The 16,651-nt window shown below is 32.0% G+C and overlaps 1 protein-coding gene across 7 annotated transcripts; it reads right to left on the reverse strand.

Annotated features, from left to right (window-relative positions):
• Positions 1-10: 10 nt before the first annotated feature.
• Positions 11-15,227, reverse strand: LOC116337411 (fatty-acid amide hydrolase 2). Of its 7 annotated transcripts, none has more exons than XM_031761959.1 (8): positions 14,609-15,227; positions 13,765-14,424; positions 1,950-2,130; positions 1,667-1,868; positions 797-1,562; positions 416-734; positions 262-348; positions 12-178 (listed from the first exon to the last, which is right to left on the reverse strand). In XM_031761959.1, the coding sequence occupies exons 2-8, from the start codon at positions 13,797-13,799 to the stop codon at positions 164-166; spliced, it is 1,605 nt and encodes a 534-aa protein (XP_031617819.1). In that variant the 5' UTR covers positions 13,800-14,424; positions 14,609-15,227; the 3' UTR covers positions 12-163. The 7 variants fall into 7 exon arrangements, with proteins under 7 accessions (XP_031617814.1, XP_031617819.1, XP_031617820.1 ...); XM_031761960.1 differs by adding an exon at positions 13,416-13,707 and having other exon boundaries at positions 13,765-15,227; XM_031761954.1 differs by lacking the exons at positions 13,765-14,424; positions 14,609-15,227 and adding an exon at positions 8,793-9,001 and having other exon boundaries at positions 11-178.
• Positions 15,228-16,651: the final 1,424 nt, after the last annotated feature.

A 16,651-nucleotide genomic window follows, 5' to 3' on the forward strand; every position in this document is an offset into this window, starting at 1 on the left:
ATATATATGATATATTCATTAAAAATAGTCTAGAGTACAGTTGATTTCCATGCGACAAGTAGAAAAAAATTATATTGAAACTAAAGTCAAATGAATTAAGTATATTTACAGTGCCAGTTAATTAAAATACTATCTAAATTCATGGTTTTGTCTATATTTGATCTCAGAGGGTGGCGGCCTGGAGAATTAGAAAAGAAAAAGAAATTTAAATAACTCATGATGCAAATTATGGAAAATTATGCAAATAAATGGATAGCATACCGGCGGAGGAACCCATCCACCAAATTGCTCTTCAATTGCCTGGGCAACAGCAAGCGCCAAATGGTCTTGTCCTGGATTGGCAACCACCTGCAAAAATTCACCCATTCGAAATAAAAAAATGCATTCGATTCAAAATGTAATCGTTGAATTTTACCTGCAAACCAATTGGAAGCTTATGACGATCTAAACGAACCATACAATTCGTTACCGGAAGACCTATCGTATTAAAAACCATCATATAGCCAGTATCAACTAATTTATGGTATATTTGATAATGTCGATGTGCGGTTGTTGGAAATGTTGGGTATAAAAATACACCATTTGTTCCAAGCAGCTCTTGAAATTGATGTTTTAAATTTTCAGCGATATTGGCCAATTTTCTGTGTCTCGATTCAGGTAACCAATGCATCACTTGTTGTAATGGTCCAACTAATACTGATGGAAATATACTATCTGACATCCCAAGGAAGTATCTGCAAAAGTATCACCTTTAAATGAAAACGAACAAAGAAAATAAATGCCAAAATGTACTAACTTGAGCGTCTCTTTTCCCATATGTTTTCGTGGTTCACCATCCTCTCCTTCGTAGTAAATTGTCTCAACATTCTTTATTCGAAGCATGGCTGACATCGATATTTCTAGAGCCCATTTAAGGCCATTTATTTTGACTTTGTTTGCATTAAAATGAGACGCAACATCATCAATTGTCGACTTGATATCTTTGCTTAGACGTCGTGTTGTTCCCGATGGTCCATCATTGTTCATATAGAAGAATTTTATTGTGCTAATATCGACGTGCTTATCCAACAACAATTTTCTGCCATTTGGATCGTTAACGCATTTGAGAAGTAACGGCAAGTCACTGGCATACCGTGTCATTGGTGCAATGGTAAAGAAATCACCCCAATATTCAACATTACTAGCGGGAATGTGACCTTTTGGTGAAATTGCATATGGTGTTGGCTTATGACCGTAGATGCCAGTGAACATGGCCGGCAATCGTGCCGAACCGGCAATATCTGATGACAGACCAATTAACGAAGCGCCACTGCTTATCAAAGCCGCTTCACCGCCACTTGAACCGCCCGGCGTTCGAGTTAAATCATACGGATTCCGTGTTTGGCCCGAAACATTGTTATATGTTTCCCAGCACATGCACAATTCTGGAGTATTGCTAACTAATAAAATGATGCCACCATGCTTTTTCACTAAAACAACACACGGAGCATCGTACTGGGCAACGCGACGTTGTTTAAATACACGTCCACCTTGATTTATCATACCTTTGACGGCTATACTTTCTAAAAAAAATGAAATTGGCAAAAATAAATGGTAATCGATCGGTTGGCAACAGGATAACAAACCAATGAAAAATAAAACAAAGATTTCCGATAATTGAATTTACCTTTAACTGTCACAGGTAATCCAAGCAATGGTGTTTCTCGTTCCATTTCTTCCACAGTTCTGGTGCCTTTTGCAATTTCGGCATCAATTTGGCGAGCCTCTTCTAATGCCTCTTCAAATCGATCCTCAACAATTGCATTTACTAAGGGGTTCACTTCCTTGCAACGGTCAATATATGCCTGCACCACTTCTTCACTCGTTACCTGAACAAAATTTAACATTTATTTTCATTTTATTCACGGAAATTTGGTGTTATTACATTTTTAATAAATTAAAATACACACCTTTCGCGTACGAATCATATGTGCCAATTTCACAGCTCGTATCTCCAATAATGGATTTGTCATTGGTGGAAGTTTTTTCCTTGGCACCCACAATGTTGTGACTCTACTATATGGCACAACAAACCAACTGAATACAACCATCGCACAGCGAAGAAAACGCCGCGTAACATAATTCATAATTCTGAAAAAGATATAAATAAATAGAAATAAATATACATTTAAAAAAAAACATTGTTTATTATTTTTGAATGGAAAAATTCGATTTTATGGTTATAATGAACGGCAACATTATCGCTAACTTGCATAGTTTTCTAGTAACACAATAATGTATATAGCACATATTCCGTTTGAATAAATTCATTGGTTGTTCAGTTCCATAAATATATGTGCGTATACATTTATATGCCTTTAATTTAACAATTTCATAAGAACTTCTTTTGAACAGTCAAAGTGTTATTTCTTTTGTTTGAACATTGGGAATTGCATATAATTATTGTAGCTGAAACTTAACTGATTCGACTATTTCTTTGGAAACCCATACCCAGATGTATTTGACGATGAAAAGAGCTCACATGGTATTTTGTTTGTATAATTTGACGATTGCGCAGTTACCATAAAGACAGTGTGTGAATAAAATGATTTTTTATGATGCAAATCATAGTAAAGAATGTGATACCATAAAAATAAAGGTATTGATGTGAATTTCTACATTTTCTATTATCTAAAGTATCGAAAATGGATAAACATAAAATACTTCGCATTTTCACTATAACGGTAGTTGCAGTGCATGAAATGGGGTTGTTTTACACCCTGTAAATTCAATGTTAAAGCAACAACCGAATTCGATGTTGACCGTAAAATGCCGCATTAGAATCTCTGGCGAATATTTATATTAAAAACAATTTAAAAACGGAAGCGAACATTGTTCGACTTTTATTTCATTACAGCGATGACAATATAGAACAGATATTATGAAAATGTGCTCGAAGACTTTATTAGTCATCATATAGAATCGTTCAAGACAATTCACCTCTTTACAGATACCATTTTATTTGGAACTGTCGGCACTTTAAGCAAAAATTGCTGAAAAACGTTCATTGAATTAAAATTATGAAAAATATTTTCGTATCATATTTTTTACGAAAAAAGAAAAATGATTTTATCGGTTTTTTATCATGTCTCATTTCATCTTTAAATGATCCTGTACAAAAAATGCCAATAAAAAATAATGTACGCCTAATATGATTTTCGTACAGGATTCCATTTGGGACAATCATTTCAAGTCCTTGACTGTAGCAGCTACAATGATTTCCGTGATAACCGCATGCTATAAATGACGTCACAGATATGTCATACGGTAAGGAAATAATAAAAATAAATCAGTAGGAACTGTGATCGACGCTAGAAGTTGGCTGACTTGCATTATATACCGTCTGTCATGTAAATTAAACGAGCTGTTGATATTTCTAATTCCATGAACATGCCCACATTTAAATAAATCACAAATGGAGTAAAATATTTTTTTTTTCTACATTTACTAGTCAACTAGATCCTTTCAATTTGACAATATAATGATGACGCAAATAATGATGTCTCGCATGCTGTGATGCATTTCATGTATATATGTATTTAATCAAAGTAGGAAATAATCAATTTGTAAGTTATTCGCATCGATTCTCAATTATAAAGTTCTACATAAATGCTCTTACGATACCTAGCATATCTATAAATATCGATGGCGAAAAATCCAGACATATTTTACAAGTGCACATTATCGCACTTTATAGTATTCTCACGTGCCTGAGTGAATTGCATGCTATAAATTACATTGTGATCAGATGTTTTTATTGTTTATAGTTCACTGGAGTCAATGATTTTTTGTCTTTACACACGATAGTAAGTTGAATGCGTCATTCCTGCATTCATTTCATAGTTTGTAATTTTCCTTTTCGTTTCATCTCACATATTCCAATGTGAAATTCAACGACAAAACTCGATATGTGCTCACTAATCATCACATTCCAATTTAATTCATGCATTTTGCCTATGGATCGCCAACAATGTAATTACAATAATATACTGATCCCAACTCAATAAATATGACTTGTACACATGCATTTCAAGGTGTTAGCTCATTTAAACATCATTATACGGAGAATGAATTACGCAGTACTTGGGTTTTTCTGCATTTTCTAATTTTAAACTACAATTTCGCTGACGCTTGCGGATCATCATTCATTAATTTGCGCTCAATATCGCAAATTAAGATTCAATTTCCCTCCCAACATGATTTAATAGCGGAAATTAATGTCTACGCAATTACTGAGTAATAAAGGTGACATTCGCAGCGAGAGAACAAAAAAATAAACGTAATTTCCCAAATGTTCTTTTTGGGGATTTTTTTTTTGCATCTTTATGAAAACAACAACTAAGAAACTACAAAATTCGAATGGAGAATGAGTTGTAAGAAATCTGTTTTCGTCGTTTATGTTTTCACTTCTCTTTTTTTTTTTAATTTACGTTTCACTTTATAATTGTAATTATTTGTTGTATTTTTTTTTCATTCATACACATGTATTTCTTTTGTAAAGACTCCAACCATAAATATATTATGTTGTCTCTCGATGTATTATTGCTTCTCAAAAACAATGTTTTTTTCTCACATATTCATTCATTTTATACACACACATGTATGTGAATAAACTGAAATGGCGAGAAAGTGTTAGTTTGAAGTGATGATGTTGATTGTGATGAGCAATTATTTACAAATAGATTTAAAGAATACTGACATTTGAATTTGTCATTACAATATGTACATTTCTAAATTTCAAAACATGTTTCATTTAAAAAGTCGGTCCATATTTTGAAGACATTTGCAATTATGCATCTTGGATCTATTTCATAATGTGTGCCAATTTCAAAAAATAATAATTCAAAACTTCAAAATGGTGTTGCATTTGAAAGATGGATTTTCTGGTTTCATAATTTTCAAATCTTATTTTCTTCTTCATTTTTGACTTGACAATGAGTGTAGAAAATAAACTTGGTGCGATTTTCGGCACAGATTTGGCTTGTTATCATTTTCATTCAGATGTTCACGAACAGTCACTTTAAAAAGTAGTTTGTTGAATGTGTATAAATGTGGCAAGGTCATTTAAACATAAAACCTCAGCTTCAGTGAGCAGCACTTGTAGTACTTGATGAAAATGAAAATCGAACAAAACGATTTTTTTCTCTCTTTTATTTGGTCGTTTAACTGTTATGTAAGTGACGTATGGTATAAATTTCCAAAAAAAAAGTCATTGCAATTTGGTTTTAGGCTGGTTTTGATTCACAACCACGCACTAACGTGTTACTATTTTGCGGTGTACAGTTATAGTTCAAGCAAACTGCTACTGGTTATTTGAACACTTTTAAAAAAAAAAAAGGTTGAAAACATGTTTGGTATGAACTGTTGTTACTAGCGGTTTAAACTCAATTTTTCCAACCTTTTTTTACATTCATAAAGAATATCGTTCGCAGACTAAATTTGCGGTTTTTCCAAACCTTCATTCACTTGCATTTTTCTTTGAAATAAGTTTTGCTATAGTTTCGATCAAATCATTGCAATATTTTAATTATCTCATACGATGAATGACCAAATCAATCGTTATTGTAACTAAATTCATAATAAAAATGAAAGAAATCAAATGAAGTATATGAATAAATAAGAGGCTTTTCAAACATGACAAAAAAATGTTTATCTTTGCTCAAATCAGGTCGATTGAAAATGAAACGTTTGAACTATTGACACAATTAGTCAATCACACCAACATAACCGATGAAAATTGATTGCTCTTGAAATAATAGCTTCATATTGACCAGCGTGAAACGCATTAAAAGAATGGTTTAAGCTCCTGTCTAAAAGTGAAACTCATTGCCTTTAATATTGATTCAAATGCATACTTAATTTATTTGTTTTGCAATTTATTTGCTTTGAATGATATGCTCATCATTTTCTATCACTCACATTTAAAATCGGTTACATTCAAGTGTGCGTTTACAATTTAAAGTCGCAAACGAATTATTTATGCATATAAATCGAAGCAAACAAATCGGTTTTTCAAATTCCTATGTTCAATCATTTCGGTGAAATGAATAATAGTAATGTGTTTGGCAACACCAAATGGCAATGCTTGATATCCATTTTTCTCTCATGCACATATAAAAATGTTCAAACTCAATTCCCAACATCGAAGTAATAGTATTCGATACTTGAATTGATTGCGATTGTTTGAAGTTTTGAATTAATTGTAGTGCTGTGTGATTGCTGTTGTTGTTTTTTTCTCTCTTCTATTTTGCATGACTGTTAGTTTGAAAAACCTATAAATTAATTCAACAATAGGCAAAAAAAAAATGAGATTTAGTAAACAGTTTAAATTGTCTGATGTTTTTCGTACGCGCAACTCTTTGGAGGATTTTCAATAATGTGAGAATTTTTTAAAAAAATAATTGTGCAATTGAACCCTGTGTAATACATCTAGCGGCCGCCAGTCATTTACACTCACTCTATGTGTATTTAAAAATATGTTTATAATACCAATGGCATGGGGTTGACTGTACAGCCAAAATACACTCATCACTGCAAATAAAGAAATGTTTTAAATACAGATACAGTGATTGTTAATAAAGGCGGCCTACTTCTAGCTCATGCCTGTTTTTATATTGAATGAATAAATGTAAACGTTTCTATTGCTACAGAAGCAAGCACAACATTTTAAAAAAATATTAAAATCACGTGAAGCATGAAAATATCTAATTATCAACGTTTATTTATTAACTGTCTTTGTTAGCTAATTGCATTCAATAAACTAATATACAATTTATAAAGTATTGATATCAGGGCATTTTGTTTATTGCTCTACGTTTTATCGTTTGAATGATAATCACTTTTAATATAAATCGTATAAAATGCGGTATACTGTACAACACGGAAATATTCTTCCTTTTCGAATTTGTGCGATCGCGAATTATTGGGGCCGACAAGCTGAAATGCGATCAAACTCAATCATTATTGCATACCATTTGATTGTTTGTGGTTTTTATTTTATTTTATTCTTTGTTTATTGAATATGGTATGAGTCACTTGTATAAAGCTCTGTAGATTCTTTGAAAATTGACCTGATAATTGGCGGAACTAAAGTCATTATACTGATTTTGAAGATTTCACATAGATAATAACAAGTTGCTTTAATACTCGTGATACAGGTTATTTGAGGGGAAACCCCCAGTCGTGCTATGCACTTTTTTATACATTACTTCGAAAACATTGAGTTTTTATTGTATTAAATTCTCTCAAATTTAATATGCCCATTTAGTTTTTTTCCCCATTTTTACTGCAGAATTTAAATTAACATACAATGTGCTTGTAGACATTCTACAGAAAAAATTAATACTCATCAATAAACAATTTGTTTAAAACTTGTTTCGAAATTCTATATAAGATTTTAATTTATCGTTTTTCATCTACGTACAAAAAGCAAAAAAAAAAAAAACAAATTTCTTATGTAAAAAAAGTGATTCCAATTCTCATCTGATTATTCAAGAGAATAATTATGTTTTTTTGGAATCTCATAGAAATATGTCGTCTGTTTAGTAGTCGAGTGTATGTTGAAAAATTCGAAACGGTTTTGGCTATTGCCTACGCTATGCGGTATGTTACATTCTTGTTTCGAGTGTCTGTTTCCGTTTCCATATGCATATCTAGCAAAACATGTTGTTGTTTTTTTTTTTTTTGATAAATCGAATTTCAATAAAAAGTGACCTTGAAAAGAGCACAAATGAAAAGAAAACGAGAAAAAAATCAGTAATTCACCAATTGATTGATTCTTAACTGCTTTCTTTGTATTCGGTTCTTCTTACTTCCTCATAATTCAATCATTAACTTATTTGGATGATTTGAGTTAGTATGTAATGATAATGCTGGCGATCAGAACTCTACAGTGTGTGTGTGTGTGTGTGCGAGAGTGTATGTGAAAAGTAATTGAATTGCTCGGTTTTACTCACTCATCAAGAAAATCAAATATAAAATCGATGACGGTACATGCGATTGAACTGAACATGTTTGATCTTAGGGTCTTTCGAATACAGGTTATATTTAATAGATTCAATAGATTTTTTCTGTTCTTTGTGAATGAGCGTTGACACAACCTTTATTAATGTATGTTCGTTTTCCTTAAATATTTGCTTGGCGGTGCTTTATGTCGCATTCATTTGTATTTTTAAAAAAAACCACACAAACACGCATACTTTTGTTCCTGTCCAATTAACTTTGTTTTTGTATCATTCGAACTTTGGATAGAGCCAACAATTAGACGAATTCGAATGAAAGCAATTATTCCTCAACAAATGTATATACACACACGTGCGCACATACACATGAGCTTGCGGTCAAGTATTATTTTTTTAATTCTTTCGTCCAAAAATTGTTCACGTTCACCTTATAAATTAAAAAAATTGTTGTTTTGATGTGTGTTGTATGCCACTAATTTAACTATTGTTCTGTTTTTTTTTTTGCTATACAATTATAAACGGCGAATCTTTTTATGGATTTATTTTAGTTTTTTTTTTTTCATTTGCAATTTTTAAACACATAAACGCAATAAATGTGAGCACTGTTTTTCAAAGCACCGCCGAATGTGAACTGATTTCAAAAAAATCACAATGATATGATTTAAGTTTCATTTGCTGCTCATTATCTAAACTTTGACCGTGATCGTGCCCCGTCAAGGGAAAGAATAACCTTCTTCAACACTTGCACCTTCATTCCATCAAAGAAGTACACCTTATAGAAACCACACTCACCGAACTAGACACAAAAAGGTGAAATTATTTGGAACAAGAAAATCGCAACAATCAAAACGAAAAATCAAAACTGTAACAAAGTTTGGAGAGAGAGAAAAATACACTTTAGATCGTCCGACCAAATTTATGCTTGTCTTGAACGCTCCGGCGTAAAAACCACTAAATCTTGTATTGTAGCGGATGGTAATGCTCATAGAAGCTGTCCAATGTATACGTACGGTGTGTGAAGGCAAAACTTGATGAAAAAAAAAGAGTTACATCGAAAGAAAACAACAATACACGAAAACAAATTACAAAAAAAGAAGAAGCAGCACAACAAAGTCAACAACAAAACGTATACACACACAGTGACAGACAAAGCGATTCACGACGATGTGAGAAAGAAATAGAGAAACGATGTGAAAAAAAAATGAACCGAAAGTCTATCGACAACACATCTAAAAGAAAATAATGATGTGAAGACTAAACATTTTATAGTAGGTGCAGCTCACGTACAAATGGTGCGCGTTCGCAGTCCATCGTTCGCTTGGCTCAGTTTAATAATAAATAATAAATAAACACTTGACGACAATGATGTTGAAATGAAGAGTTAGTTGAGTTTACATTTACTCAACTCTTTTCGTTGCATGTGTTGTTGTCTTTTCAACGTGCGCTCGATCTGCGTTCATGTCAGTGCTTATGTTTACTAAATAAAATACATAAACATTTTTTTGCATGACATTTTCATGGCTATTTCTCTTTCACTTGGCTTTTTTTTTAAACTGAACTGGAATTTCATTTCAGTTTGAACAATTAATAGAATTTTGAAAACAAAAAAAAATGAATGTTTTCTATTTATCTTTACACATTGAAAAAAATAACAATGAAAATTCTTTCTGAATGTATAACCACGATTTTGCCGACATCATACAAAATATGTGTAATGATGCGATTGTTATTGTTCTGTCAAACTTTTTATTTATCCCATGAGCCGTCTCGAAATGTTGCCAAAATATTGAACTTCAAAACATCTAACGAAATGAAACTAATTTGCTCACATTGCAGCTTACACTTTTATCTACAAAAAGCATCAAGCGAAGAAAAAAATTATGATCCTATCATTTACTTTCTTGACGAATTTCAAGATTTTTTTTCGATAATTAAGTGTGATTAAAAACTGTGATAAAAAAATATCGATAAAAAGCACTTCTAACGTGGTTAGATATTTTTTGTAAGTTTTCATTTCAGTTGGTCTGTTTTATTTTTCATTGTGTTTTCCATTTCCCCCGAAATATCTTATCTTATTTTCTCTAAATTATGAATATTTCGATGCATTTCGGAAAAATGAGAGTATCCAGATAGATTTCAAGTATCCTAAAAAAAATACTAACATTTTATAAGATCATATCGTGTATCTCGACTTAATGAATAACATTGCAATAATACCATGTTTGAACAAAAAAAGGTGCTCTCATTTATATGTGGTCATATTATCTTTCTTGCTAAGATTTGTTCCCACTTTCAGCGTGCATAGACAGTGAAAGTGATGCTCGGTCTAGTCTTACATCGCGATAAATGTGCAAGAAATTTCAAAATATGTGCAATAAAATAACAGATTTTGTTTTTGATGTCTGCAATAACTGCACAAAAAGCATTGCAATTATTTTTTATCTATTCACTTTGGCATATAAATTATATAAATGTGATGCCATTTCAATTCTTAAGCAATCGCACAACGCATGTAGCAAAGTGATAGAGTTTATGGTATCGAATGATTTTTCATTTCATATCGAATTGGAAAATAAAACGTTCAAATCTAACATACATAGAGATATATTCCATGTGCATGTTCGTGATTTTTTTGTGTATCGGATGAATTACATACATGTTGATTTCTCAAAGTGGTATGCAATGCATTTAGAGTGTATGTTACTCTGTCTTGGTATAATTACTAGTGATTTTCTAGAGAAGTTGTTGTTTTCAACATGAAAGCCATTAAATTGCATATAATGTAAATGTTAAATAGAAGAGATAGACATTTTATATTGAAATGAGGGAAAGATAGACGGAGCCAATGGGGAGACAAAGAGATCCGTCATATTCAGATGTCAAATACAAAATTCAAAACAATTTTTACTTGCACCAGTCAAAACAACTTTTTATATTCATTTAAAGTCTCGTTTCGACTGAAAAATTACTATTTTTTTTCGACCGGTGTTTTTATTTTGTTGTAGTTTTTGTATAGATTTGCCTATCGAACTTATTGTATAATAGATCATCGAACAAAAAAATCTTGTTCTTACTTTTTAGTAGAAAAAATTTTGTTTTTATTAAACACGGGCCAGTTCACAATTGACAAACATTGTGTTTTTTTTTGCTAACTAAACATATTAAATGGGATACACTTCGTTTGTATAATTACGTATGTTTAGGAGCCACTGACCAAATTTTGTTACTTCAGTACAATTTTTTCCAGCTCTGAACTGAAAACTGTCACAAAATTTCCCCGAGAGAAACTATCGTAAGCTCAAAATTGAATTTTCCATGTCAAACATGGATAACCAACATCGTTTATGGTTTCTATTCTCAAAAGATTATCTAACCAAAAATGTCAGAAAAAAAGAAGCTTTTCGACATTAAAATCTGCCAAATAGATATTTATCTAAGGAATCAAATTGAATCTAATATGATGACCTTATTGGCATCGTTTTGCCTTCCAGAGAAATTCCATTGATATCAATAACAAATGTCCACAGGTGCGCGAGTGTCATTGGCTTTGGCAAACTTTTTAATTGGGATTTCCCTCTGAATTTCATGCAAGAATTGCTACAGCAGTAATGATCATATTCAAAAAACAATGTTCATTTCTGATTAACCCTCTTAGGTACGGCTGATAATAAATTAGATGGAACAGAATATATATCAAATAAATCGTTGATCACTTTTATTCATATTTCTGTGTATTGAGCTCTAGGGGGGAGACACCAAGAATAAATTCCGAATCCACTATATAAATTACTAATCCAGCTATTCCACTAATCCAAAAACACAAATGTGAAATCGAGACTATTTTTCCTATTCCATGCACTGTTTCCGTCAAAAATGTTAATTCTGCTATTCCGCACTATTCCACTAATCCATCAATAAACGTCAAAAGAAATGTCAAATGGATTTGAAGTGAAACAATTTTTGCTATTCCATCCACTGTTTCGCTATTCCACGCGAATCCATTCACAGGCGTTGCTATTTCATTGCAATTTCTCGAATCTTTACACTAAAAGTCTAATCCTATTCCACGTGTCTGCCCCCTAGATTGAGCTTGATACCAAGGAAAAAGTGAAAATGAAATTCTATCGTATGTCATCACAATCAAAGCAGTTTTTATCGAATAAAAGTTGGTCATTTATGGTTTTTATGTAATTTGGTATTTGTATTCGATTGAACTGTACGCAGGAGGGTTAATGAAGTATGCATGTGCTTATTTTGCCTCGAGTGTGCCGTTATAATACAAAGTAAAGAGCACTGTGCCAAATGGCAGCAAACGGATATGTCATTGTGTTCGAATTGTTTTCATGCAGGCCGTTTATTTCATCGCCGTATATCTCTATCTTGCAAAATGGAAATTTTGCGAATGGTTTAGTGAACAAATTTAAAGTGAATACGTACAAGGTTATATTACAGTAACGATATTCGTTTTGCTTGGTAATATCCATAACAATAATAATAATTTAACCGAAAGTCTTGTGTACTCATTGGACGACGCACATATTCGTATATGAATGAAACGGCATTTTGGATAGCAGAAAGAAAAAAAAAAAGTATGGAAAAATAAAATCACTTGGTGCCTTGGCAAATTATACACATAATAAGAATGAAACGGCAGCTCACTGTTTTACACTTAACATACGAACAGCCAAATTGAAGCTTCTGAAGCTTGTATTCTTTTGCACTTGTTGCTTATTTCATTATGTTTGTTGTAATTTAATGCAAAATTCATTTGCGGTCAAATCATTTTTTTTTATTGAGCATGAACAAGAATGTTGTAACCAATTTGGATTTATATTGGTCGAATGCGTTGCGGTACGCATCGATTTGATTCGAGCTATATTTCTAAGGTTAAGCCATGTAATATTATCGATCGAAAATTGAAAATGTGATTTAAAGACTAGGCTTGATGTTAACTAGCATTTAAACATATCGAATTCTTTCCATGAAATTGAGTGAAAAAAGGCATACATTTTGACGGAACAATTAATATTCAACTACATTTGCTTCTCAATTCAGATGCGATTGGTAAATATTTCTCCATCTCTCATGCAGATATTTTGCCAAATATGTTTATTCAGTTTGTACGATTCATAGACAAACTAAACTCGGGTATTTTTTCACTACCAGCCAATGATCAATAGACAATTTCACAAAATGAACAAAAAGTTATGAGTGAAAATTATGTAATGGCCAACATTTTGCATTACACAACGCATTACTAATGCTGCCGACAGTAGTTTTATATATTATTCCTAAAATACGCTTTTTTTTAAACAAACCGTATAACATTTCAAACTAAACCAGCCAACTAACTGATCGTGATCACTGACCAAACACTCATGCAATCAAAGTGTAATTTCCAAGTGCTATACGTACATTGCTTTACGTTGTTACGTGTCCTGATTCGTTCCAGCATCACTATTTTTTTTTTTTTGCTTTTTTTCTCTTTCGAATCTTTTAATTAGCCAACCAGACGCAATCACATCGCATGACCGTTGACTGATAAGTCTTTAAATGGATCAATAACTAAAGTCATTGGAATTTTTTTTTATTTGCTCGGTATTCTATGAACTACGCGTTTTTTCGCAGTTTCCATTTTTATTAGCATCATTTGTCCCATTTTTTTGTATAAAATCATTGAAATTTGTCTGCTTTGAACAGAAAATATCTTAAAAATAATAATCAAACAAAGCACATAAACAAAAAAGAAATAGCTGGGATCTACCTTGATTTTTTCATAATTGTTGCGTGATCGTTCATTTGTACAGCAATTTAATGAGTTATTCTTTCTTCGTTCGTGCCTTTGTAAATTCCCTTTTTTTGAAGTTTCATTAAATGTACATTGTTTTCATCAATTGCTGATATTTTTTGAAATTGTATAATCATATCGACTACCGAAACTGCATTCGAAGTGGTCTTTTACAGCTCGAGCACAAAATTTTATCATATAGTCCATATTGATGTTGTGAACTTCGTTCATCGGCAAAGTTTTTTACACTCATTCCCGTTTTCGTAATAAATGAACTGGTTGATTTGGCAACAGAGAAAAAAAAATCAACATAAATTCACTTTTCCACTTTTCGAGTTTCGCTTCTCACAATGAATCTTTTATCCTCAGTCTGTTTTAAACAATTTTGAGTGAGTTTGTTTTTTTTTTCACATTTGTATTTTTTACAGCCACTTTTCAAATATTAAACATCACTAATAAGCGGAATTTGGTAGAAGTTTTTTTTTATCCGCGTTATATCTTAAACAATTTGTTATACTCCATGTTTTATCACACAATTTTTTTCAATTTCCATTGTCTTGAATATCATTATGAACATGATTGGTCAAATTTTTTTTTTACAAATTTTATAAATATTAAAACTCAAATCAAACTGTACTTTAGATGAAAAACATAAGAAAAAAGAAACAAAATCACTATCGACACAAGAAAATGGTTTGTACGAACACGTTTTGATAGAGAGGCCACACCGATACACTCGGAATCTGCACAGAAAACACACTTCTTCTTCGTCTCGACGAGATACAAACAAAACTGAATTGAAAAAATGTAATATTTTTACCCTTGGCTGTGGCTTTGTGTATACGTAAAAGACGCATTCGAGAGAATCCAACAACAGCAACAAAAAATAACAACAACAACAGCAGCAGCGGCAGCAGCAGCCACAACAAAATGAGCAAACGCAAAAACAGCAGCAGAAACAACAACAAAAATTCAACAATTACATCCAAAGCCACTAAGATACACATAAAATCTGAACATAAACTGTGCGCGCGATACTGTAGGATTTCTTATTCACTCTCACGAATCATAACGAAGCTCTCATTTTCGGTTTTGACTGCATTGCTTTGCTATATTATCAACCGTCATTTTTTAATCGTTTATGTTCTTTGTGTCGCTGTTTTTTTGCGCAATATTTGCCTTCAACATGTGGTTTTCATTTTAATGGCCATATTTGTTGTTACTATTTATGTGTGTGTTTTAAAAAAAAAAAAAACGCCAATTGTCGACGGTAACTTTTTCTCTCTCAATCTCTTGATTTTAAAGCTCTGTACAAAGTTCACTTGTTACACACTCATTGTAATTAGAAACTCAAAACAATCGTATGCTTGTAACCGATCTGCACAAAAAATGTGAACAAAATAAAAAATTGAAGTTTATCAATAGTCAATTGATCAGCTTCAGCGAGCATCATATACTAATCCATTCGAATAAATGAATGTACGGCTCAAGCTCCAGCGTAACGTAACGCAAAAATGGCTTTTCATAAAACACGGTGTGCATGTGTTAGAGATTGCGAGAGGAGTAGAGAGCCAGAGAGCATGAAATGCGTCCGCAAACATTCATACTGCTCAGAGAACAGCTGTTTGGTGTTCTTCTACAATGAAACCAACATAGTTGTCAGAGCGAAATAACTTTCAATACTTAAAAACGGACTCAACAATAACAAACCGAAAACTGGCCGCTCTTTTATCATTCGCCATTTTCATCATTTACTTTATATTGTTATTGGTACTTCAATTATTCATGTTAACATGCGATCGGAGAAAATATTTTTTTTTTCGCTTAATTTTCTCAACGAACATAAATCAACCGAAAATAAATGTGATTTTATGTTTATTTCAGTGTAGTTGACAAAATTAAGTCTGAAATTGGTTGCGAAATTGTGTGTTTCAGTTTCGAAGAGTGTTTTAAAGCGCCATTTTAATCTGTGGCTTTGTATTATAGCAACTTTTGATTGCTCAGTTCTTAAAATTGCGGTTTCTCTTAAAATTACTTGATTTTTTTATTTTAAATATTGTGACTAAAACCAATAGTTGGAAATTTCCATGCCAATTCTAGGTCAAATGGCTGTGATGAAGGCATTGCAACTGTAGCAAAATGGCCCAAATCACTTCTAAAAAGTTGTTGTTTGTTGAAGCTTACGCCTTTTTCATCGGCACGAATGCATATCAGCAGGCGTTTTAAACAACATTTCAAGCTTGTCAATCTTTTCAATGGAAATGATGAATAATGATTTGCACAGAGGACTGTTATAAGTTGTCAGATCAATTCAATTCAATTTAGTTCATGTTAATACATTTGATTTGATCGAATCAAATAATATAATTGTATGAATCATAAAACGTTAGTTGACGAGAATTGCATGCAAATGCGATTCAAATATTTCAACATGCGTTTGTCAGTTTGTTACAATAGAGACAGGTTTTATTAGAAAGATTGCGTGACCCGAGATTTTTGTCGACGTGGTGCAAATATCTGCGATCTACAGCGATGAAAAGCGAAAAATTTGCAGTTTGATATTCTTGATGCAAACCAATGATATGATTGAAAAGTTTTCGTTTAATGAACGAAAGTGTATTGATGAAAAAACGAGTCTATACTAAGAATGGGGATTAGTTAATAATTTACTTTTTTAATATACATTCTCTCTCTCTCTCTCTCTTTTATAAAAGATTTAAGCGCCCTTGTTATCGAATTCGAAATAACTTCCATCATTTATTATTTGAAGATATATATTTTTTTTGATTTCATTTGGTTGAGAATATTGATTTACTTGTGTCCCAAACCAATCATTCGCCATTCAAATGGATAATAATTTTTT

This window comes from Contarinia nasturtii, unplaced genomic scaffold, assembly GCF_009176525.2.
Source record: "Contarinia nasturtii isolate CC-2019 unplaced genomic scaffold, AAFC_CNas_1.1 Cnas_scaffold_285, whole genome shotgun sequence".
Lineage (NCBI taxonomy): Eukaryota > Metazoa > Arthropoda > Insecta > Diptera > Cecidomyiidae > Contarinia > Contarinia nasturtii.